This window comes from Oxyura jamaicensis, chromosome 1 (assembly GCF_011077185.1).
Source record: "Oxyura jamaicensis isolate SHBP4307 breed ruddy duck chromosome 1, BPBGC_Ojam_1.0, whole genome shotgun sequence".
In the NCBI taxonomy this organism is placed as follows: domain Eukaryota; kingdom Metazoa; phylum Chordata; class Aves; order Anseriformes; family Anatidae; genus Oxyura; species Oxyura jamaicensis.
Genome location: NC_048893.1, coordinates 45,659,445 through 45,685,873, shown reverse-complemented (window position 1 = coordinate 45,685,873; position 26,429 = coordinate 45,659,445). Strand labels below are relative to the sequence as shown.

The 26,429-nt window shown below is 37.9% G+C and overlaps 1 protein-coding gene across 3 annotated transcripts; it reads left to right on the top strand.

Annotated features, from left to right (window-relative positions):
• Window positions 1–947: 947 nt before the first annotated feature.
• Window positions 948–26,429, top strand: NEDD1 (NEDD1 gamma-tubulin ring complex targeting factor). Of its 3 annotated transcripts, none has more exons than XM_035337562.1 (15): window positions 948–1,095; window positions 1,831–1,974; window positions 3,722–3,816; window positions 5,283–5,399; window positions 6,587–6,727; window positions 12,149–12,378; window positions 13,364–13,565; window positions 14,520–14,706; window positions 17,545–17,676; window positions 17,837–17,884; window positions 18,373–18,596; window positions 20,737–20,893; window positions 21,188–21,344; window positions 23,408–23,474; window positions 24,163–24,267. In XM_035337562.1, exons 2-15 carry the CDS (start codon window positions 1,839–1,841, stop codon window positions 24,265–24,267), a joined length of 1,998 nt encoding a protein of 665 aa, XP_035193453.1. In that variant the 5' UTR covers window positions 948–1,095; window positions 1,831–1,838. The 3 variants fall into 3 exon arrangements, with proteins under 3 accessions (XP_035193453.1, XP_035193435.1, XP_035193445.1); XM_035337544.1 differs by having other exon boundaries at window positions 958–1,190; window positions 24,163–26,429; XM_035337554.1 differs by lacking the exon at window positions 948–1,095 and adding an exon at window positions 1,398–1,491.

The window sequence follows — 26,429 nt, the reverse complement described above, 5'->3', positions numbered from 1 at the left end:
TGCTCTTGTTAAACCTCAAAGATTCTGTTTATCCTGTGGAATTACTGTATACATTTTATTATCATACAATGTAAAATATCCTAATATCCTACGATTCCACTACCAAGTAGAACAATACCAACTATTTCAAAACTGCTTTAAAGAACAACGATAACTGTGAAGAAATCCAGGTTGTTTTTTCCCCAGCTTCGCAGCAGCTGATCTTCTCCCCCTCTCTGCAGCTCATCACTTCCAAGTACAGGAGCTACACAGAAAAGAATAACGAGTCATGTCTTTAGAACTGAAACACGGTTAGCTTAAAAACAAATTAAGACAATAAAGCGTGGTGGGGATAGAAGCCACACAGGAATGCTATATATCCCTAACATTCAGATATTTGAGCAGAGGACAGATGATACAAACTATGATTCATTGTTGGTTAACGAGGACAAATAGATGCAATAACGATATAATTGCTGTAGAGAAGTAATAGGGGTATTTTGTTTAACAGTGACGTGTTTTCTCCACTGATTCCAAGTTCGTTTATGCAGATTGGAAGTGAGGTGAACGGTGAATCACAGCTCTGCCAGCAAAGGAAAATGAACGGGGTGTTTCTGCTCTACCGATCCCGAGCACCACGTACAGGGTACGGATCCATCTGCAACCCCGTCTCCACAGAACCCCTCAGTCCTGCCAGCTTTCACGACTAACGGTCCTTTAACGGCAATCTTTGCTAAGTCATCCTCTGCTTTACTCAACCTTTACTAACCCTTACTCAACCTTTTGTTAACTAATTCTCTACTTTACTCAAAGCTTATAGTGCAGCTAACTGTATAGTACAGCATATACATACTATAGCATACAGCTTACTCAAAGCTTGTACTTCTTATCCAGCCCCCTCAGCCCCCCCCCCCAGCCCCAGCGGCGGCGGCACCAGGACGCGCCCGCCCCGCCCCTCAGCCCCTTGCCCCTTCCGGGCCACCGTAGGCGCCGCGGGGGCCGTTGGGACGGGCCGCGAAGTTGGCCGCGGCGCGGAAAGTCGGGCCCCGCCGGGGAGATCGCGCGCGCGGCGCGGCTGGGGCGCCGCTCATTGGCCGGGAGCGAGCGCCGGACCCCGTAGGGAACCGGCAGCAGGAGCGCCTCAGCCAATCGCGGGGCGGGCCGGGCCCGATCCCCGGGGAGGCGCTGGGCGGGAAGGGCCCCGGGGCCAGGTGCGTGGGGCCGGGAGCGGGACCCGTGAGGGGAGCGGCTGCGCGGCGGCGGCTTTCCGGCGGCTCCCCCCGGCTGTGCGCCCCGGGAAGTCTCGGGGGAACGGCTGGGCGGGCGGAAGGGGCTGCTTCATGCGGCGGGGCTGAGGTGGGGCTGGTCCTGGCCGCCGTCCCGCTACCCGGGTCTGGGTTAAGGCGCTCTGGGCCGTCTCCCGTGGGAGGGCGAGGGGAGCGCTGCCCGGCCCCTCGGGGGCCGATTCCAGCTGATCTACCACCATCTGCTGGCGGGACGCGGGGCCGCCAGATGCTCGCGGTGGGAGGCTTCGTCTCTAGCGGAGGCTCAGGTTGCAGGCTAGCGGGCTCTGCTGCATGGGTTTTATCTGGATTGATAGCGCTGAGAAGTCGGCGTTTCCTTTGTGAAAAGGAAAATATATTCCCTGCAGCAATTTCAGTAAAAAAACGTGGGCCTCTGCTGCTTCCAGCACAGTTGAATGGTGCTAACAGTGTAACTCTCCAAATAAATGTCCTAGTTACCAAGAAAGCGGTGGTAAATGATGTACATGAGATTCTTCTTTACTTGCAAAGTGACCTGTTTTATGTCTTATACATGTTTTCATTAACTGACTTGTTTTTCCAAAAACAGGTGCAGCCATGCAAGAAGGCGTACGTTTTGCTTCAGCTGGAGACGATGTTAAAATATGGGATTCCTCGTCTATAACGGTGGTGGAGCAGTTCAACCCGCATACATCCCCACATCTAGTCAGCTCACTCTGTTGGGCCAGCAATAGTATCCTTTACAGTTTCAGCCACAGCTCAGTGGGTGTTCTGCAAAATTGCACTGCATCTTTTTTTGGGTTAAAGTATCTGTAAATGACAGCCCTGATGTGAACTCTTGTATAAAAAGATTGGTATATCCTGTGAAGAAAATTTTGTGGTTCTCTGTGTTGAAGTGATTTACAAAATAAACTCACGCTGGTAAATGTTTCTGAAGAAGTTTTTCTTCCTTTAGGGGGTTAACACATTTTTAATGATTATGATACCCTTGAATTGCCTACCAACTGTAAAACTTACTGTTTCTTTAGCAGTTGATTACAATTTTCACTTTCAAGGCAGTGCTTAATTTACTGACAAGGATGAAAAAAAAAACCACCCAATTGCTGATTTAGTAAAATTCTATGCATAGTGTAGAGAGGAAAATGTAATGTAATTGTAATAGATTGAGAGGGCTTTTGTTTGTTTGGCTTTGGTTTTTTTCTTCTTTTTGAACAGCTTCCCATGGATTCTTTTGGTAGAAGTAGTGTTTGCTAAAGTGTTCTTACCTCTTACTCTGTAGGCAGTGGTTTTCTGCATGCTGTTTGTAGCATTTACAGAGGAAACACGAATGTGTTGGATCCTTATGGTTTACACATGAAGATAGAACTGTCCCTAAACCTTACACCTGTCTTGGAGGCCTAGAATAGGATGATATGAAGAGCCAGCTGGGATGAGTGTATGAGAAATTTATTGAAAGTAGTGCACTACTGAGCAAACAGCTGTATGCCTGCCACAGGAAAGGACAGCAATGTCTCATCTTGATGTGAAAGAAGGACAGTGTGCTGGCAGATAAACATGATGTCCTGGAAGTCCTGAATTAGTCTGTCCTCTAAAGTCTGAGAAAATGTGGATATGTGAGGAAAACAGATAAAACAATCAGAGGACAAATTAATGTTTTTTTTCCTTGCAAAGAAACTGAAGTATATTGTGGAGAATGACAGAGGCTTATTTTTTTAATGTATATGTGTGTGTATACACACGTATGTGTATATATCTAGATGTGTATATATACAAGACATGTATAAATATATAAACACATCTGTTATTAGTGAACTTAGCTATAGACAGCCTGCATTGTCATGCCTTGTTCTTCTGAGCTGCCTCATTACTTCCTCCCTCCAAACTACAACAACAAAGTATCTTACTTTATATTCTTTAGAGTGTTTAACCCACTTGTTAGGTGTAAAGTGTTGGGTTTGGCTCTGCCTAAGCTAAAATGTCTGGAAATTATGAAAGAAACAGCAAATACTACCTTGCGTTTGCCCCTTCCTTGCCCCTCTCCCTGCAGAGAGGGACGGATTAGGAAATATGTTTGCTGTACTCCAGGAACAATATGGTGAACTGGTTTAATTAACATTTGTCATGAACAGGACATTACTTTAAATTAATCGCGTATTAATAGCAACAGACATTCCTTTGAACTCTAGTGATAAATGAAGCTCTTATTGGGTGGTCGGGTAACAAGAATGTATACTGGATAAACTGGAGATACTTCTCAGAAAGAAATTGCACTGCCTTGTACTGGAAAGTAAGGGCTGTAGTTGCTGCAAGAGCTTCTTAAGGAAAGCTCGTAAAATAGCTTATGTTTCTATTTCTAGGTCCCTTCGAGGTACAGTACTGTGGACTGTTTAACCAACGTTTTCTGTTCATTAAGGGAAACTTACTGTTGCTTGTATTAATCACAAGTGCAATGCAGTTATGGTCCGTAACTTGTGACTAAGATAGCTTCCTGGTCACTGCTTCTGCTGTTGGTGATAAAATAGTTGTTTCAAGCTGTAAAAGTAAACCTGTTCCACTTTTTGAAATAGCTGAAGGAGTAAGTATGACTAATTATTTATTTATTTATTTATTTATTTTGCCAGACTCCATCTCATGTACTGTTTATATCTTAGCTCCTCTGCACGTTGGGTATCAATTTTACTTCTATATAGTTAAAGGTTCTGACATACGAAAAACATGTCCTTGTATATAATGCACGTCAGGAGTAGGGGAAGACAGTGCTTCTAAAACAGTTATACCAGTGAAAAAATACTAACACATACAGTATGTATACATCAGCATCTGCTCCTGGTGGCTTTCTGCTAAGGGAATTTGCCCATTGAACCCCTGCGTGACAGCACCAGGCAGTCAGGGCTTCAACCTTGATCTAATAAAAGCAGTCAGCAGTACAGAGCTGAAAGTTTGATCTTCATTTTCAAACTTCATTTGTCAGCATTACGCGTGTCTGTGAATTGTACATTGAAAAACATGAATATATACGAAGGTTGTTCTTAGAGTAACTGTGCCCTAGGTTCTGAAATAGTTCTGTGAAATAGGTGAACTTCAGTTACAGGCATTAGTTTTTTTTCCTGTTGAACGGAAATGTGACACTGTAAACTCTTGAGAAAGCTGGACATAGTTTTAGGAGAGTTTCTTGACACGGATATCAGAATGACTTGTTAGTGTTCCAAACAGTTCTAATTATTCTCCCTGGATAGCTATTTTAATGCTAATTTTGTCTGGAAATGTTCCGAAAAGGTGCTCCAACCTGGCTTCGAGGTTTACAGAAGTAAACACTTCCAGAGGTGGAGAGTTTGTCACAGAGATTCTACCAAGTCTGATGTAAACCTAATGCAATCGTTCCCAGTTTTACCATGTCAATAATTAGATGGACTTGTTTTTTCTCCTACTTCAAATCTCAGGAACTTAAAAGTGAATTTTCAACGTGATGGAACTGAATAATTTGTCCTCGATGTAGGTCTATCATTAAGATTGACGTTTTTTTTCAAAAGCTGGTACTTCAGTGATTATTTTAAAAAGAAGCACTTTGTGGAATTATGAGGTTTGCTGCTTTAATATTCTTTGTAATGTTTAGGGAATGTGAAGTACGTGACTTAGACAACTTTTTAGTATTCTTCTAAGGATTTTTTTCCTAAACGTGGCATTTTCTTTTAAAAGTCTGTTCCTAAATAGAAGTCAATGAGAGAGCTAAAATTTAAAGGGAGAATGCATATTGAGGAAAAGGATGCTCAAAGAATGTAAAATTGGGATAGGAAGACGTGAGCATTTGAGAGTTTATTAGTATATTTAATCCTTAAAGTATATTAAACATACGTGCAGACTGAACTGGATTTTAAATGCATCTTCTTGGGAAATGACTAGTGTACCCATAGTGTCATCAGTCTGTGGGACTGTTTGTATTAATGAAGGTGAAAACACTATCAGTGTGCTTTTAAGTAGACTTGAATAAGTCTCTTAATTATCTTTAACATATTTCTTGATTTTATATTTATTTCCTATCAGGCAAAACAGACGTGTGTGAGCTTAAATTCTAGTTCCCTGTATATTGCAAGTGGAGGCCTCGATAATACTGTTAATATCTGGGATCTCAAATCTAGAAGGATTCACCGTAGCCTTAAGGTAAGCGTGGCTGGGGAAGAACTGTACCTTTCTTGAGTTCTAGTTTTTGTTGCAAATTGTAATAACATGCTTTCTCTAAGTCAGATATCTATAGGATCAAGTTCACAGGTAGGAGTTAGCACATGTGTGTGTCTCACTGAACTTTGTGTTCCTTGTGGACTGTTAATAGTAAATTGAATTTTATAATCGTGCTAAACTTGATGACTCCAGAGGTACAAGTCTATAATAACGAATGTTTAAATTTTCAGAACAGTTTTTGTATTTTAAGAACTTGTTTTGATATTCTCTGGCGTTTTTCCAAGGCTGTATTTCAGATAATTGCTGTTTCTGATATTTCAACCAAGAAGATGCTTTTTTAGTAGAACTAATGTTATGTGTGAGTTCTTAAATAAGAATTTAAATGCAAAATTGGGATGTGGTCATCTCTTTATAGCTGATCTAGACAATTTAGACAAATTCTTTAAATTCTTATAACACACAAGATTGACGATGGTCTAGTAAATTTCCATGATCCCTCTGAGAGGTGATTTGCCCTTATTTAGGATATCTCTTGAAGAAAGATGCTACAGCATAGGTCTGATTCTTCAAGTTATGGTTTCAAACAAAATTACTGAGTAGCTAATAAAATACTTTATATATCTTTTTATACTTTTTGGGCTAAAAATGCTTTTTTGTCTTCCCTGCATTTTCAGTAAACACAGTATCCTTGTTGCAAATGATGATAATGAAAAGCTATCTGGTTAAGTGTGTGTGTGTGTGTTAATGCTACAGGTGACAGAAGGGGAAGTTGGCACTAGTACCTCAGATTAATAGAAAGTCTCTTAAAATCATCATTGGTTTCTGAAAGACCTTACTTTTAAAATAACATTGACATGTGGTAGTTCTCTGGTTGTCTCATTGAAATACTGCATGTAATTACAGTATTGTCTTTGCTAATTTATTAAAGCAGTCTTCTGAAAACTTCCAAACAGTGGTTAAGATATCCTGGTTGATCTTCAGTATGTTCTGCTACTGTTTTCTGATATTCCACAGTAACTCTTAAATATATATATATATATATATATATATATATATATATTAATGTTACAGATGATCAGGAAAAAAGCAATCAATCCCAAAAGCATGAATAGCATGGATATGGTTTTCCTGTATGTCTTTAACCCTTTCTCTCCAACCCTCCTCCACAGGATCATAAAGATGAAGTTACATGCGTTACATATAATTGGAACGACTGTTACATTGCTTCTGGGTCTTTGAGTGGTGAAATCATTCTACACAGTGTTACCACCAATTTATCAAGTACTCCCTTTGGCTATGGCAGCCGTCAGGTAGGCTCTGTATTAACTTACTTTTCAGTAGGAAGCTTTAATTCACATTTAGTGCTTAGAAATTGAAAGTACATATCAAGAGCCTTCTGCTTTTGAAATAATTTGCCAGAACGTGTGTGTTTTTTTCAAGTTTAGTTATCTTTTTCCTTTTAACTTTTTTTTAAGAGTGCTCTAAAGCATCTAAAGAGCAGACCTCTGTGTGTATTCTTCTAGTCTTAAATAATAGGTAACATGGAAATACAATTGTATGATTTACTTCTATACAGTTGACAGCAAACTTTATTTTGTAGGCTCTGCTGCCTCAAGAACAAACTTCTGTGCATCTGAATCCTGAACAAAAAATAGTCAGCTTTACAAACCGAAGCAGGATTTCAATGCGTTAGTTTGTTGTTGCAAACAGCAAAGAGTGCGTAGCCTGGGTTCTGATTTATCCAGGTTAATCAGATTTACAGCTGAGCAGAGCTATCCGTACAGTAGGGGAGAATCTCAGCCGATGTTTAGAAATAATAAATTTATTTAATTTAGAGATTAAAATTGTACAGCTGCTCAAAGAGTAAAAGCAATGAGGCTTTTATATTACGTTCTTAGGTATTTAGGTAAGAGTTTTGGATGAGCAGTTTGTGAAGGAAACTGCTGAAAAGAGAAACACAAACAGATGTACTACTTAAGGACCGCGGTAGGGGTCTCAAATCCAAATGCTTTTTGCAGACTCAAAAAATACTGCAAAATTAGTAGGTATCGTTAGGGGAATTCCCTTGATATAAAGGCATCTGCAGTAGCAAAGGAGATGTGTTGTCCCATTGGAAGTCCCAGAGTGACTTCTTAGTGTGAAAGTTGTCTTAGGAAAAGTGAAGAGTTTGTGCTTTGGGCACTTTTTTTTAATTTTTTGAGTCATTTTCATAGAAGTAGGAGCTGTCTAGGGGATGGAGAATCATTGCCTTGGTACTAAATCCAACTTTTAATGTTGCAGTGAATGCTGAAGTTACGCCATAGTTTTCTGTTACTGCAACAGCCTTTTCAGTCCTAGATGGACGATGGAGTGGGAAGTTAAATTTTTCTTCTGTATAGCATAAACAGTATAGCTTGATGAAGAATGTCTTATGACTTTACAGCATCACAGGGATTGTGGTGTTTTTGTTGGAGAAAATCCATTAAATTCAAACTGTCTCTGCTTTCAGGTGCTGCAATATCTTTGATCCATCACCATAGTCTCATACTTATATTGAAGCAAAATTGTACTTCATGCTTGGTTAGATCTTAAAAATCCGTCTATATAGTCAGTTCATTTTTCTGATTTGATTGTTATGATGTTGTGAAAAACATGGATGTGAGATGAGCTACAGGAATATCCATGGATGGATTAAAAGGTTGAGGTGAATATCCAGAGGGGGGACTCTTCTGCTAGTTAGTTGGAAAGTTAAAAAGAAAATTCTTGTGAAGACGATTTGCATCAACCTGTTTGATATATTCAACTCTTTCCACCAAAAAGTGATTAGGAATAAGTGATGCAGTGAATAGCTGTTTTGGCAGATGAAATCAAGAGGCCTACTGCAAAGCCGAGTGACCTTTAAGATGGCTAAAGATCTCTGAAGTGTTAAATCAAAGTAATTGCGAGCACAGAGCTACTATTCACTTTCTAAAGGGGCCTCTAACACTTTCTAAAGGGGTGCAGTTATTTGATTGCAGTCTTAATTTACAAAATTAGAACTCAATTCCATTTTAACGTGATGAGTACTTGGATGCCCCAGTTTATCAGCCTAGCTTATGTTCTAAGAATGATCTTTGTTCTTTTGTGCAAAAATAGCTTTATTTTTGTTGGGGGGGTTAATTGGTACTTGTAGAGAATTGCTGGATTAATTGTGCAATGAAGCAAATATATGAAGACTTGTGTAATTCTGTTAAAGAGATTGAACAAGCCTTTACTTGATTTATAGTTTAGGGGCCCAGTTTTCTAAGAGCAAGCTTGAATAGATACACGGTGTATTGTTCTGCTTGATCTTGGCACTGGCTGTCTGGCTTAGTGAGGGTCACCACTCCTTAGTAACTTTTCTACAATCGGGGAATGTGAGGTCAAGCTAACCTTATAAAATCTAGCTTGTCTCTGTTTGATTCCACATGATGGAATGTAGTTTCCTTGCCAGTTAATTTCTGTAATTGTATAGACTCTACAAGTAGTCGAAGAGCCCAAGGTTGCAGTGCTTTCTGTGACTTTACACAATTTTCTTTTCATATGAGTATTGGCCTACATTCTATTAATTGATTTTGATTTAGAAACATCTTTGTGCTTTATTAGAGTCGAGTCCTTGCAGGGAGCTGTTTGCCGATCCCATAATTTGTCTTTGCTGTTGGTATTCATTAAGGCTACCAGATTCTTATCTGCTTGCTGTTGTGAGGTTGAATTGAAGTTTGTTTTGAAACATAATGATTGTTCAAGTCTTCACTGCCTGGTGCTGTTCTCCTAGCAACAGGATTTATTTTAGTTGTTTGAACAGCTGGCTGATTTGTAAAGATGTGTGATGAGCTCTGGTCACCCCATATAGTGAAATAGTCTTCAGCTTTTAAAGCTATCAGTTGGGTTTACGACTGCTTTCTCTCTTAGATGGCTCACTAAGGTAAAGGAGATAAAGAATCTATATTATCTTTAAATGAGACAGTTGATAACACTAGACTACTTTTGGTTTAGTTTTGGTCTATTCATTTGTTTTCCAACAGGGGAAAGCCCTGAGTGCAATCAGTCCTTCTCAGCAATGGGCTAACCATTTTCTGAAGTGCACTGTTCCTTGTTTGGCTGCTTTACTGTGAAGCTTAAAGATCAAACGTACTTTTTATTTTCTACAGCAAATCTACTTCAGTCACAGCTAAGGCACAAAGATGCATGTGGTTTGTTGTGCTACATCAACCAGTAAAATGTTTTGAAGAAGGTTTCATACTTTCTTTGCCAGATCAGTACCTTGTGCTAAAAATGTTTTTGCAAGTTCTGTGTGTGCAGAATTCCCAGAAATCACCAGGAGTTGTACTTACAGAGATGTGGTGAAACTTTCTTTGTGGCTGCTCCTTTTCTTCTAGTTTTGAGAGATTAGTTTCAAAACATGGCTCTTCGCAAATAATTGCTGCATTCTAAATAATCTTGAAAATATTTTTGTTCCTAGTTTAGAAAATGGACACCCATTTCTATTTGGAGATGTACTTAAGCATATTTGAGTTTCAGCTATGCTGACTTAAAATAAAGCAAGTATCATATATATATCCCCCTGGACCTGACTGTCACATAAAATGTGCACAAATATAATCCTCTTGGTTCCCCAAGTCTGATCTAGCAATCGCATTGTTGCGAGAGAAGTTTGCTCATCTGAATCAGTGGCAGTGAGGAGAGAATCGGAGCTTTCCCTACACCTTGCATGTCCTTCATCAACAAACTAAAGTTAAACTGAAGCTGCTCTTAGGAAATGCTGTGCCTTCAGTGAGAAGTGTGGAGTAGAGCTCATATGGGGAATGCCTGTGTATGAAAGAAAAGAGAATTCTCCTTGGGCTTATGAGATGAGAATAGAAAATGAGAAAAGATGGGAGATTTGAAAGGATAACGAGGCAGATTTGAGGAGGGCTGGGAGAGTAATACTGGTGGGCAGGAGGGCAGAAGAAGGAGAAAGTGGAATGTGAGTAGATGCTAGGGCAGTAAGGAAGGGTGGATTGGAGAGCTGTGAGGGATGGGAATGTTTCCCACATAGATTATGTATGTAATTGAAGGTGTTATTCCTGAGTTTATTCATATTTCATTGCTCTGTGGAGATAAACTGATATATGCTGATAAAAATGTCTCCATCTTGCCAGGCGGTGGTCCATATTAACTATATGCAGTCATCTTCTGTTTTATTTGAATATGTGGTTGAGGGGAACACTTCTCTGTGGAGCAACTGGGCTTCCATTGAGACATACAACACAAGTGCTAGAAATTACGTTTGAGGCAAATGATCCATGAAATAACACCAGTAAAATGAAGTTAAAGAGGATAAAGTCTAGTACTGTACATTGTGGCATGGATTACGCCAGAACAGTATACTAGGGTTTTTTCTAGAACATTTTCAGATAAAATATGTATCTGGACTTGAGTGAAATGCTTGAATCAGTGCCTTGTGAGAAAATATTAGAGAGGAGGGAGGTTAAAAGAAGAATTAAGGATGGGTAAGAATGTTTCTGTCGGGGGAAAAAAGAAGTAATATTGAAAGAACAACATTGGATTTGATTATCAGTAGCTAACCTTGTTAAATGCTTTCAGTAATGGTTATAATAAGAGAAGTAGAACTGTGATGAGACAAAGTTGGAAGGTACTGCTTGTAAAAGAGAGGATTGTGACAAAGTCCAAAAAGGATTCAATAATAGACATAGGAGCAATATGCCAGTACAGAAATCAAGGTACCAGACTTAGGTCACAACAGAGGCTTTTGGCATTACTGTGATCTGAAAGTTCCCAAAGGAAGGAAGGGCTTGGGCTTCTTGATCGTAAAATGGCAATGAGCAACCAAAACAGATTGTATCACAAAAAAAGAAAATGCCATCTAGGATATGTCAGGAAGAGTATTTACAGTACAAAGAGAAAGTGTTACCACATTTTTAAAGGCAGTAGCAAAATATTTTGACCATCATACAAGATTTTGATTGTCCATGTTCAAGAGAGATTGAAATAGGGAGGGTGCCAACAAGGCTGTGATGCTGACTGGGGAGTTAAGGAAACAATTTGAAGTGTAAGGGTATTACTGTCACAGGAGTGAATTAGTGCAAATAGGCCATAAATAAAACTAATATGGAGATTGACTCTTGTAATTTAGTATTAGAGAAATGAGGTTCTGAGGCATCCTCTGAAGGAATATGGTGGAAAACAAAACATTTTCCTGTTTCTGAAGTGCAGTTTCAGTTCCAATATGATATAGTCCTGTGGTAGCAAGGCTGCATGTGATTAACTCAGGCGTGTTACCCCATTCTGTGGTCCTAGCTCACAGGGTAAAGTCTCTTCTTCTGCAGGACCTTTGTACCTGAGTAGCTGTAGTCTCTGTGTCTTACCAAATTGGCCTGTACCCAAGGATTTGCAAAAATCAGTGGAGGGTAATTAAGTTTAATACTCTTGGTAGTAGATGAATAAGTGAAATAATGTATCTTTTTGCTTCTTTAATTTTTAGATGCAGCATGTGAGGTTTGTTTGTTTGTTTTTGTTTTTGTTTTGTTTTGTTTTTGATCAGGGCACATGCTGCTCCCAGACAGTAAAAATTGCATTCAAATGTAAAGTGAACTTGTGAGTGTGTAGAGTGGCCAGCCTTTGTAAAATAGTTTAACATAACATCTGTATTCCTAGTGTGTATATAAAATATTTAATAATGCCTAGTAGTGGCATTAAAACTTACTTGAGTCTGTCTCTTTGTTTATTTACAGCCTATTCGACACTTGAAGTACTCATCCTTTAAGAAATCCTTGTTGGGCAGTGTTTCTGACAGTGGAAATGTAACCCTGTGGGATGTAAATAGTCAGAACCCATATCATAATTTTGAAAATACTCATAAAGCACCAGCTTCAGAAATCTGCTTTTCTCCAGTCAATGAGTTGCTGCTTGTAACTGTAGGTCTGGATAAAAGAATTATTCTCTATGATACTTCAAGTAAAAAGTGAGTATGTTAAAGACCTTTTGCTTTTACAGGGGCTTTACGAGCCAAAAAAGCACATCCAACTATGACATTAAATATTTAATTCAGACCATGTTCAGAGAGGTTGAGGTGGTTGGCATATTGCTGTTGGAGAACCTGTTCCAAAGTCATTTTTGCTTTTTTTTTTTTTTTTTTTTTTTTTTTTTTAACTTAAAATGGAAACTAATTCAGGCGCCGCACAAGTGGTTGCTCAAAAGTGTTTGCTTACTGGCTTTCTTGTTGATGGGATAGCTTCTGTGATGGCGAGTATGGCCTGTGAGGAGCTGTAGCAACCTGAACTTAGCTTGCCTGCTTTTCTGGTTCTAGACACAGGACATAGCTGTGGTAAAGTGCACAAAATTGATCAGATGGTGAGCTTTAAATATGGACAGGGTACTGGATGGAAAAAGCAGGTGACGGACTGTGTAGTAAAAGGATGGGATGGCAAGTGTTTTCATGGGACTTTGGTTTTAGCACGGGGTGCTTTAGTCTGCTTTTACTCTAGCTGAATAAAGCAGGAATCTTACTCTAGTTTGGAGGATTTAGTAGAAGGATGCAAAATAGGACCTGAATTCTTCCTAGATTTGTGGGAGGGCTAGAAACGATAGGCTTGGGAAACTAGAGGATATAAGCCATATATCCACTGCAATTATCGTTTCCAGCAGCAACTAATCTAGGTGTCAGAACAGCTGTTTATGAAGGCAGTTTGATCCTGTCCTGATGAAATCTTCTGGAGCAGAAGCAATTTTAATTTATTAAACATCAATACTTAGTATGTCTAATCCACTGTTCCTTAAGGTATTTTACTGGAATTTACTTGGCACAGGAGAAGTGGAACTACTGACCTGTAGCTGAAATATTAAAGCTATTTCTACAATTACTTCGTTTTGATAAGTCTAACCATAAAAATTAATATCTTGATGAGCTTCTAAAAGTTTCTTTCTCCTATTCTTTCTCCTGTTTGAAGATTACTTACAACTATAGTAGCAGATTTTCCTCTGACAACAGTGGACTTCATGCCTGATGGTACTACTTTGGCTATAGGATGCTCCCGGGGAAAAATCTGCCAGTATGACTTAAGAAAAATGACATCACCAGTGAAAACAGTTATTGCTCACAAAGGTTGTGTGAAATGCATACGTCTTCAGTTCAGTAGCACTTTTTCCAAGGTAAAACAAAACGTACAAAGCCTTTCCATTTTATTGCTCAACATTTAGATTAATAAAAGAAAATCTAAGTTTAAAATCGGAGAAATATTAATAAATTTCCAAGCATTATAGATGCCAGCAAAGCTGACTCATATGAACACAGAGATATAAACTTTATTAACTGCTCAGTCTCATGTGAACGAGGGGGTGTTTATGTGAAGTTTTCCTTTTTTTTTTTTTTTTCCTTCCTCCTCCTTAGCTTCAATGTAGAAATGAGTGAAACTTTAATCTTAAACTTCCTGTGTGAATGTTGCCACAGCAGATCAGTTTGTGGTATCTTAAATTAATTTCCAGGCAGCAGCAGAAAGATTTGCAATGGCCCTTTCACTTATGGGGAAGACACACAGCAGCCCATCTTGAGGTATTTTATCTGTGGAGGATTTGATTAAATAGCATAGAAGGCTTAAGAGGTTCTTCCAAGACCTAATTAGGCTCTACTTGGTCCAAAAATCCACATACCCATACCCAGTGGAGATGGGACAAAACCTTTTGAAGTGGATTCTTTACCGCTCCAAGACTTTGTTGTTCTTCCAGCGCACTTGCTGCTGGTGGTTGACTGTTCGTTAAAACTCCCTAATAACGTAATCTCTTATTTTTCCTCTGTGTAAGCCGAAGTTCAAAATTGGCTAGTGTCAGTTGTTTCTGTCATTACCTTCAGTTCTATTCTCTTGCAGGGTCATACAATATTCATATAATAATACAGAATTTTCCCATGTTCTTTGAGATTACATTAAGATATAGAGATATAGTTCTGTTTTTTTTTTTTTTTTTTTAGATTTGTAAAGGCATGTCTCCTAGGCAGACTTTGCAATTTGAACTTATTTTAGTGTTTCAAAACAAAGAGAATTGAACTTATTTTTTCATCTGAAAGTAAAAGTATAATAATTTCTTTTTTTTTTTTTTTTTTTTCTTTAGTCCAACCTTAAGGGTTCTTCAAATAAGCCTGTATCCAAAAGAATAGAAGTCAAAGCTGGTAGTAATCTTGGAGCAATTCAAAATATTGGCATAAAAAATCTAGCTTCTCAGACATCAGCAACAGTTTCATCCCCTCTGACAGCATCAAATGAGAATAAGGGAGGAGAGTTTCTTCAGGAGAAAACAGGTAGTGCTTTCTTCCTACTCCTATAAATTACTATTTGGCATCATTTTGAAGATGTAAAAAAATTTAATGCCTTGACCATTACAACATAAAAATTACTCTGAGGGAAAGGTGTTTGTTTCAAAGCAGTATGCGTGTGCATGCACATCTGCACCTTCTGCCTCCCCCACAGCATGAGACAGACTATGAGGTTGTGGGAAGTAAATTTGGTCAGACTACAAGCTTTAGAAGCTCTTGCTTCAAGTCCGGAATTTTAGGCTTCATATACATATTTAAACATTGAAGGGAAAAGCTTTGTGGTGATGTTGTGGGACTCTCTGTCTTGAGTTTCTTGTAGATTATCCTTACATGCATAATGTACTTCCTGACGTAATGTCTGTATGGAACGCAGAGCTAATGGTTTGTGATTCTATCAGTAAACAGGAGTAACAGACCTGACAACAACCTAGACACATGAACTGGAAAAGACAAAACAAACAAAACCAAAAACCTAAGTGAGAGCTGCACTGTATTTTTTTTGTTGTTAGAGGCATTATGTCACATGGTAGGAAAAATGTTAAATATAGTTGCAAGTATGATTAGTTGTATAACTGTACTTGGTATTTATGCTTCCGAAATTAACAATTTTTTTGTTAAGAAATCTAAGCATGATTCTAAAATTCTGGCACTGCATGAAATGTGCTGTAAAAATTTTAGTGAATTCAAGAATTCTGAAAACACAGTCAATTCAATAACTCTGTTAGTTTGATTATTAAACTCCCCAAGCCATTTTAAAGCAATGGCACTTTTCCCTCCCTTTTTAAATAAAGAGAAGTACATGTAGCAACACTAATTAGGCAATAAGCCACTGCAGTCCATAGGGACACGTATTAATGATCTCCCTTGGGTATGCAATGAAGTGTGAGGTGAAGTAGGATGCTTCTATGTGCTCCAAGTGTTGCTAATCACCATCACTGCATAGTGTGGAAATTGTATTTAAGTTTAAAAAGCCGTATGACGTATTATATTTATTTGAAAATGTAATGGTTGTTAACCCTTAAGTAGGACCATTCATAATCAGTAAATGTTTTAAGAAAATAAAGGTTTATGAAATAAATATTTTCCGTAAAGCGGAATGTTTGGAAGTAAAGTGCCCAGTATACCAAAGAACATACAGTCTTTAAACTTAAAAATAGTAGTAGATGAGAGACCACAAACTGCATTTGTTCTCTGGAAATTTTTGTAAGCCCTGAAGATCAGTTTTAGCCTTGGAGAAATAAGGAGTATTCAGTAAAGTCATCTAATGGCACATTTAAGTCAAAAAAGCCCCTATTGATACGTTTTGTAAATGGTCTGGAGATTTTTGTCACAGATTATTTTAGAGTCGAAATCTCTAAATAAATTCAAAATGTGATGAGACGTTTGTATGTACTTCCAGCAGCCTTCCCATAAACTTCATTCTGTGGTTTAGATAACTCCTGCATTTAGATTACAGTGATTTAAAAAAAAAAAAAAAAATGTTTTGTCCTGTTTTTATATTGTGCTTTTTCTGTGTAGGCCTTCTGAAGGTTCTGGCACAGGTTGATACTGCATTTGTAGTCTGACTCAGAACTGAGTAATTCACTTAACTTGCAAGCACAATCCTATGCATGCCTCACAACTGGCAGATAGAGTGGAAAATGTGGTATAATAATAGATTAAAGTGATATTTTAAACCTGACTCAAGTCCCAGTTTATGCAAATACTTGGACATGATTAAGTGTAGTCATCCACAAAGTTATATTCAGATCACTTTCACTTGAACCCATATAGAGAAGTGGTTATAGGTTTAAAGGTTTTTTTTTTATTTAAATAAAGTAGGTACACATACAGAAGCTTTATGTAGTAGGTGATTTATTTATTTATAGGAAACTTATTTCTGTATTGAGTAGCACTGGTACTTTTCACATACATCTCATCTTACATAAGCAAAAACTGGGTATTTCTAGAGGAAGGAGTTCAGCGAGGGCAGAGTAGCACCTTGCTTATATTCCCGATCCAATTTCCAAAGCATAATAAACTTTGAAAGTTATTTAGGTGGTTGTTAGCAGTTCAGTTCAGTTCTCCATGTATTCCCAATCTAGAAACTGTAGTTTGAATAATCAAAGTGTGTGTATGTTTGAAGATATGCTTCTGTTCTGCAGACAACTGTGCATGCTACCATGCATCTGAAAGATGGATGTTTTTTTCTTTCTGGACTGGGACAGGAGTAAGTCTTGGCAATGGAGTAGGGAAGATATAGGGACAAATTCTTTTTTGTGTAACTGTAATTCCTCTCTGATTTCATAGTGTTAGAAATACAATATTAGAAATAAGCAGAGAATATCCTGACATTAGGTGAACTTCAAAATAGAGGTTTTGTAGAATTTCTTTCAGAATGCTTAATGTCAGGACTGAAGCAGATTTATTTTCTTCTAGGATCAGTTTAAATGTTGTTAATCTGAATGTGGTCAGCTTCTTAGCAAACAGTGTATTTGCTAGTTATCTCATCTGTTACTTTATAAATCTACGTAATTAATGCAGCAAATTTATCTAAAAATGAGTGCATGAGTTTCAGAACTTCTCCTTCCTTTTCAAAAAGAGGAAAAAAAATCCACCTGTATTTTTGTTAATAACTATCTTAACTTTGAGTATGTTCACCTGTGATGACAGCTCATAAGCAGTTCAGGTTGACCCTCTAATTAGAATCTGTTGGTAGCTGAGATAGTTCTAAGGTACTTGTTGGACTTACCAGGCATCAGGCTTGCTCTGAATTTATTTAGAAATAACATACATTATTTTTGGAAAGTGTAAATGATTAACAATGTTATTGTCCTTTTAAAGGCTTTCCCCGTAGCAGCAGCTTGGATGTGATTCCATCTAAAGAAACAGATCATGGGAAAAGTGCGGACTTAAATAATTTTGATGACTTGGGTCGAAATAGTTTAGGAGATGTGTTTTCTCCCGTCAGAGATGGTAAGCTGCTAATACTGACATTTGTAAAGTATAATTCATCTGCATAGCATTACATTTGTTTTTTTCAATTTATCTTTAATTATTAACTGGATGCAATGATATGAAAACTACATCAATATTAATTTAATAAACAATTTGTCTGTATTCTTCTCTTTTGTAGATATTATCGCGTGTAAAGCAAATGAAGATCCTCCAGGAAAAGGAGATGGTAAACATACTTTTAGTATATTTTTCTTTGTCAGTAGTCGCTGGAAGTCTACGCTAGTTCTTCCGTGCTAATTTTGTCATACTGTTGAAGGCAAAGAAATGATGCAAGCAGATGCTGGAACAAATGAACGTCATAAGCTTATCTGGAAATTGTCTAACTTGCTGAGGAGTTCAGACAACATGTGGTAACAGGAAATCCAAGAGTATGGTCTTAAAGTGATTTTGTTTTCCCTTTAGGAAACTTGGAGTGATGTATAGAGGCTTTTCACGTTTTATTACTTTCATAAGGACAGTGACAGCATAAGTTGGATTTGGGGATTCAGTTTTTGTGTGATGTGTTTTTCGGTGACTATTTTATTTGTTTTGTGTGGATGTTTGGGATTTTTTTGTTATTTCTTTGTGTGATTGTGGCTTATTTGGTCTTTATTGATTTTTTTTTTTTTTTTTTTTTTTTAATCTACGTGTTTTATCCTTTCCTTTTAATTTTAGGTCTGGATTTTCAGTCCTACCTTTCAGGTTTGGATTTTCTCCCACAGCTCACCACTGCCTTTCCAGTAAAAAGAAATCCTGTAGGCAGTAATGCACAAGGGATACGGTCTAGCCCACTACATGCACTTGTGGGATCTCCAATTAAGGAAGAAGAAGAACATCCCGAGACTGACACCAAGAAAACAAATCTTGGAAAACAAGAATCTAAAGAATCCTTAAAACAGGTATACTTTACTAATGCTTGTTCTGAGTACTCTTTTTAGAATCTGACAATAGAACTACCTGAAGGAAAAAATTTGTAATAGTGTGCCAGCTAAACTTCTTTTGCAGCTCTCTTCATGCTGTTGGCACAATCTGTAAAATGTTCAGTTTGTAGTGTGTTGGTCTTCAGCAGTGCAAAACAGATACATATTTCTTGACACTGTTCCCCATGATATCCTTGTCTCTAAATTCATGGATTTGATGGATGGACCACTTGATGGGTAAGGAATTGGCTGGATGGTCACACTCAGAGTTGTGGTCAATGGCTCAATGTCCAAGTAGAGATCAGTAACGAGTGGTGTTCCTCAAGGGTCATGGGGCTGGCACTGTTTAACATCTTTGTTGGCAACATGCACAGTGGGATTGAGTGCACCCTCAGCAAATGTGCTGATGACACCAAGCTGTGTGGTGCATCTGACACCCTGGAGGGAAGGGATGCCATCCAGACAGACAGAGGGACCTGGACAGGCTTGAGAGGTGGGCCTGTGCAAACATCATGAGGTTCAACAAGGCCACATGGAAGGTTCTGCATCTGGGCAGGGGCAATCCCAAGCACAAATAAATACAGGCTGGGTGGAGAATGGGTTGAAAACAGCCCTGAGAAGGACCAGGGTGTGTTGGTTGATGAGAAGCTTCAATGTGAGCTAGCAACGTGTGCTTGCAGCCCAGAAAGCCAACCGTATCCTGGGCTGCATCAAATTAAGCGTGGCCAGCAGGGCGAGGGAGGTGATTGTCCCCCTCTGCTCTGCTCTTGTGAGACCCCACTTGAAGTGCTGTGTTCAGCTCTTGGGCCCCCAGCACAAGAAGGATGTGGGGCTGTTAGAATGAGTCCAGAACAAGTCTGATGATCACAAAGATGATCAAGGAGCTGGAGCACCTCTCCTATGGGGACAAGCTTAGGGAGTTGGGCTTGTTCAGCCTGGAGAAGAGAAAGCTCTGGGGAGACTTCATTGTAGCCTTTCAGTACCTAAAGGGGCCTACAGGAAAGCTGTGTAGGACTCTGTGTCAGGGAGTGTAGTGATAGGACAAGGAGTAATGGCTTTCAGCTAAAAGATGAGGTATAAAGTAGAAATTCTTCACACAGAGGGTGGTGAGGCCTTGGCACAGCTTGCCCGGAAAAGCTGTGGCTACCCCATCCCTGGAGGTGTCCAAGGCCAGGCTGGATGGGGCTTTGGGCAACCTGGTCTGGTGGGAGGTGTCCCTGCCCATGGCAAGGGAGTTGCAATTAGATGGTCTTTAAAGTCCCTTCCAACCCAAACCACTATATGATTCTGTGATTAAATAAGCTCATGTTATAAAAGCTCATGTGAAACAAAACTGGGCTAGCTTGAGAAATATGTTGGTTGGTCTAGAAAATCAAGAATGATTATTAGTTGGTTTCAGAGAATCATAGAATTATTCAGGCTGGAAAAGACCTTTGAGATCATCCAGTCCAACCTTTAACCTAGTACTAAGTCCACCACTAAACCATGCTATTAAGTTCTACATCTGCACGTTTTTGAAGACCTCTGGAGATAGTGACTCAAACACTTTCCTGGGCAGCCTATTCCAATGCCGCACAACCCTTTCAGTAAAGAAATTTCTCCAGATATCTAAAGTAAACCTCACCTGATGAAACTTGAGGCCATTTCCCCTCGTCTTATCACTTCATGCTTGTAAGAAGAGCCTGGTTGCACCGGTATGATTTTTTGTCATTTACTAGGTCAATTCCAGCTGCTTCTTTCTCTTTATTCCCTGTCAAAATTCTTGCTTTTTGAGATACTTTTGTTATGCTTCTGTTGAGATCCTGGTTCCTTCTGTATTGCCTTTGAGAAGTGTGAGTTTGTTAGGAATTACATTTATAAATTTAGCACAAGATGTTTGATGTGAAAATTAAGAGGCTTAATCTTTTTTTTGCACTCCTTCCTATGTATGTGCACCTGAGGCAATTTTGGGGTATTGAAGCCATCAATTTTTAAGAAGTGTTGCTAGAGGAGGAAAACATACATTTATCAGTAGGTTTCTAAAACCAAAAGTATTTGAAAGAAATACTGAAAACCTAGGTTTTGAGTGCAATTAGATAATTATAATAAGTAAGGTTGTGGTTTTGATTTTGATTGTCAGCTTTCCAAGTTGAACTCAGCAAGTGCAGAATCTGGAACTTTAAGTCCTCCACCTCCAACCACGGCTTCAAAGACTCCCGAAACAAATGAGCGACTCGTGAAGAATACTCAGCCCCATCTTGCCCGTGATCTACCATTAAATGGTACTACCTCAACAAGTAAGTTGATCATTTTGGCCCATTTTTAGATGTGGTTAACTGTGAGCTGATGCAAAACCTGGTAAAATGGACCACACGTTAAGACAGAATGTATCAGTCTGGGTTTGCTTGTAAATTCAGTTAGCTCCTCTAGAACATTTCTGTTTGCCCACAAAGACTTGTTCTAAACCTTTTTTTTTTTTTTTTCCTCCCTTGGTAGTATTAGAAACGCAGCATCAACAAGCCTCAAGATGAAACATTCTTGTACTCCACTATAATGACTTCTTAAAATGTTATTTATTGTTAATTTTAAAGGTCCAAAGATAACATCACCTGTCACTGCTGGAGTTGCCAGCTCACTGTCAGAAAAAATAGTAGAAACAATTGGGAGTAGCAGACTAAATGCACCTCTGACATCAATCCAAATAAACTTCATTCAGAACATGATACAAGAAACAATGGATGACTTCAGGTACTGATATTTATGCAGAACATTTTGTTTTCAATGACATGCTTTCTTAGTAAGATGTTTTAACATCTACTTTAGTTTATTTCCTACCCTCATTAGGAAATGACACCGTTAACAACCTTAATTTTGGAAATCTAGGTATGAGACTATTTTGAACAGCTCTCGTGGCTAATTAGATTGATGTCTCTGAGGGTTTTTTTATGTGCATGACTTCGCTAACATATTTCCAGTGTGTTTGAATACTTTTCAGACAGTAAATTTGTGTGCATAATGAGGTCTTTACTGCTTTCATGCAAACTCATGCTGATTTCTTTCCCTCCCCCCCTTATCTTAGAGAGACTTCTATTAAAGTTACCGCTGGCAAGTTTGATCTGGACAATTGGCTTGTGTTGGCTTTGACTGTTTGCTTTGCATGTATAAAGCAAAACACTTCATATTTGTTGGCAGAGCTTTGCAGAAAATAATATTTGTGCTGTAAGTGATGCTTGGTGTAAGATAACTGTATTTGTGGATACTTACTTAAGTAAAGTTCCATTCACTTCAAAAAGAGAAGTCAAATTAGCAGAAGTTACAGATTTAGTATGGTGTAGTGTTACTCTAAAGTCTTTTGCTGATTCCCTTGAGTATAATGGGCTAAAAAAATGTAGGGCTTTGTCAAAAGTGTAAACCTGTTATTTTTTCACTGCCTCCTTGTGAAAATGTTTCCTTGTATTTGCAGTTCTAAGCATGTCCGGAGATCAGACTTCCCTCTGATGTGCTGGGAATTCCATGTTTTGTCAGTTTCCCCTCAGCTTGTGATTCTACTAGCCAAATTCAACCACATCTGTCAGGAGCAAAAGTTTTATAATTGTTGAGGTCTTTGTTTTCCTTGAAACTGAGGACTAGACAGAGCAGAAAGATTTGAATTAGTCTCTGAGGGATAAGGCAGCAGAACTCAAATTCAGCCTAGCAGAAGCCTGTCTAATGGATAATCACGTAGCTCAGAATCAGTGCAATAGGCTGCCTTCTTTCCTAGGAGAGTATCATAGGGAATGTAATGCAGATTAGTCTGCAAAGGGCACAGATCCCTAGAACATGAGGCTTCGTTAATTCCTTTGTCAAAAACCAGCTTCTTGTGTTTCTGGTAACAGTCAGGCTGGTCTCTCAGACTAGGTGGATTTGCACCAGCTTTGTAAAAAGAGGGCTGTTAACGAACCACTGCCTGTTGGCTGCCATCTGTTACAAATCTGGGCTGACTTGTCTAGTATTCCTACTTCTGTTTATTTTCATTCATTTTGAGTTTTGTGTGTGTGTGGTTGTTTGTGAATACTTCAGAGGTACAGGGTTGGTGGAATGTGAAGATCTAGACTTAATCTGTCTTTTCTCAAAGTTGTTACAAATTTGCAGTTACGGTAGAATGTTAATTGTGAGCAGGTGAGTGATACAGCTCTTAGTACTGCCTTTTTCAGGGGGAAACGACAGACCAGCCATAATAAACAGAATAAGTAATTCATGGTAGCACTGCTGATCCAGGTCAGCATATAAATCTTTCTTTGTCCCTCACTATAAGCATTTTTCTCTTTTTATCACACTATTTTCGTAATAGCTTTCTAATTCTCGTTACTCAAAACATTTTTGTTATTTCACAGTAGTTTCCTTGTGATATACTAAATTGCTGCATCCTGTTAACAAAGAATACTTGTCATAGCACTCAGCGCTTGTAAAGCTGTATCTGGCAGAAGACCTAGATAAGAAACTCTAAGTTTTATGAAGTAAATAACATAGTTTTCACAGTATTTCAGAGAGGGAAACAGGAAATGGATACTTGGGCTTGAAAAGGGATGTTTCTAAATAGAAAAAATCCTAAATTGTTTTGTGTATATATATAAAAAAACATTTAAAACTCATTTTCTGTATGACTTTTTTAGGACTTTAACTGGCATTTTATGGTTTAACAGCTTTTACTGTGGTATTTCACGATGTCATGGGGTGAAGTAGTATAGAGTTTTGGGTACTTGGGATTGGAGATAATTTCTGCTTCCAAAGTAAAACTAAGCATTGTCCTTTTGCAATTCTTCCCCTGCCAGAGAAGCATGCCACCGAGATATTGTGAATTTGCAAGTGGAGATGATCAAACAGTTCCATGTGCAGTTGGTATGTATAAAGAGCATATGAACAATTTTCACTTGTAATAATGTCAACACATGTAAACTATTCTGTCAAAACTGGGAATCAATTTTGCTTATTAAGAACAAGAAAGGGAGGATGGGATGTGAAGGAGGGGGAAAATGTGAATGGGAATCTGTTTATTTTGTGCTTAAGAAGTAAACATATGTTGGGTAGGTATCATGGGTTTCATATTTCAGGAGTTATAAAATGACAAAAAGGAAACAAATTTAATTGTCCTTTGGAAAGGACCAAGAAATAGGGTAAGGATGGGGTAGAGGAAGTTAGAACAGAAAGCTTCACTTAAGGGTACCACATACATGCTGCACTGTGTTGTGTTCTTTAACTTTACCATTTTATGAAACTGTTCTTTTGATCTGCATTTAAAAAAAGACCTTGTCTTGGTACTGAACATTTTAATGGAACCTGCACTAGTAGATATTTCATCCTGAAGAAGTGCAAAATATCCTTTGATAAAATATTCACTAATGTATTACTGATCAAAATACTGTGTATGTCAAAAAAACACTACTTTTCTTACCAGAAATTTAAAAACAGTATTATCTCAGTTGTTTAATTTTCAAAAGGGATATGGAAATGGATAGGATAAAGCTGGAAAAACAAAAAAACCCACAACTTTATAACTGCTTATTGGGTCTTTTTTTCTTTTCTCTAGAATGAAATGCATGCCTTACTTGAAAGATACTCTGTAAATGAAAGCTTAGTAGCTGAAATTGAGAGACTACGAGAGGAAAACAAAAGACTGAGGACTCACTTCTGAAAGATTCACACCACTAATTTTGTTAGCGTGAACTCACTACATGTGGTGTGTTGCTTATGACAGATCATCCATCATCACTGAAGTATTGTATGAAGACCTGCTATTATCTTGAATATGAATCTTTTCTAAATAAATGGTGTAAGATACTCTGAGTAATTATAACTTGTAACAGATAAACACCATATAAAGAATGTTTGCATAGTCATGCTAACCATCTTGAAATACATCCTTCTAACAGAAAAGCTGAAAGGATAACTACATTATCAGAGTTCTAGCAATATGTGAAGTGCCTTTTTATAATCAAAACCAAAACAGGTCAGATGCATTTTGTATAAGATTTTTTTGATAATACCTACTTTTCTATTTGCTTCTTTATTTTACTACTGTCAAAAACGATCACTTCAGCTTGCCTTTCAGATACTTTTCTTGGAGAGAAGGGGATAGAAAGCTCATCTTCTGCATGACATGGAGCCTACAGTATTTAGTTAATCTTATTCAACTGGCAACTCTTCTATCCTGAGTTAAAACTAAGTTTGAAAATATTTCCGAATTCAGTGCCCATCACCTTGCTTATTATGTTTATAACTGAAATCTGTGCTTGTCTGCCATGAACTTGTTGCAAACACTACTTCAACTGCATAATGACACTTTTTGTTACAACTTCAGCTATGAAGATAGAATTCTATTTTATTTACACATCTGAATATTGTCATAGCTTGTCCAGTTTGAGTGCAACTTCACATTTCAAAAAGTACGTATACTCAGCCGTTAATAACAGCACTGAGTAAATGCAGTCTTTCAGACTGTGGTTAAAGCACCTTCCTACCCTCCCCTTCTGTTCTATTAATTGTGGCCCAAACTTAATATTGAGCAATTGTGTTGCTGTTTGGCCTAATACTATTTTTTTAGCATTATTGCAGCCTTTTTGAGATAAGCTGCATACCAAATGAAACTAGTGTCTTAGCTGTACAATTAGCATAACAAATTGAAGAGAAATCATTACCTCAGTAGTGTAATGCTATCATAGTTGTGTGTAAATGTTTTGAAATGAAGCTCAGTATGAAGTCTTGACAGCTGAAGTTCATGGGAGATTTGTCTTGCTCTTTATTTATGCCAAGAGATTAAATTCAATTAAAACTTCAACTCAATTTCATTTTAAAATTAAATTTTTCAGTTTTAATTCAAATTATAAATTTCTCTGAAAGATCTCTTTTCCAAGTGCTTCTTGATATTAAAGTTGTTCTGGAGGCATCATAATTTTCTCACTGATATTTGGTGGTTTCTTTTCCTGCAATCATTAAAACTCAAACAAGGAAAGTCTGAGTATGTGGTGTGTTAATTAGTTAAAACATCAAGTGCTTAAACTTGAGATGGCACTCTTCCTTGAAATAAGAAAGCCATAATATATAGTGTAACTTATTTTTAAATGTTTTAAACTGAGAAACTATCTATACCTTTTCACTGTCTTTACCTTTTGCGTTACGTTTTAATGTTATTGACAAATATAACCTCGTATCAAAATGAGGCTGTTCAAGTAGTCTTCAATATTATGGACAGGACTTTAAATGTCTGCAATTTTAAAAGCTTCTGAAAAGCAGTAGCAGTATTTCTGTATCATAACTTCATGGTGAAAGGAAGCAGAGTAAGTTTTATTTTGTAATTTAATACAATGTAGAGAATAAAATTATAGGACATAATTTTAACTGACTACAGTTCATGAAGACAACAGTAGTTGAAATTATCAAAAATCTTCCAGCTCTTCAAGAAGTTTTGCAGTGTTAACAAACTAACCTTGTACAGTTGAATCTCTTCGTTTGTTCCCCAAGTGCACTTGCTTGTATACCTGGATGACAGCAGGGAATTAGAAAAGTATCTTGAGTATTTGGCTTGTAGATAATGCAGTTCTGAATCAAGAAAACAAGTTATGTTTTTCTTAGCTCTCAAACAGAGGCAATTATAGCATCAGTGGCTGAAAAGATACATTTTGGCCTTGAAAAATATTTTAGGGCTTATTTTTTTTTCCCTTCATATCTCAGGATTACTGGCCGCACATGCTGTGATGAGATGCGGTATGCTACCACTGTAGGGGAATGTTTTGCCTTGTAAACAAATCTGATTTGTATGTTAAAATAAAGCTTGTTTTAACCTTTTTGAACAAAACA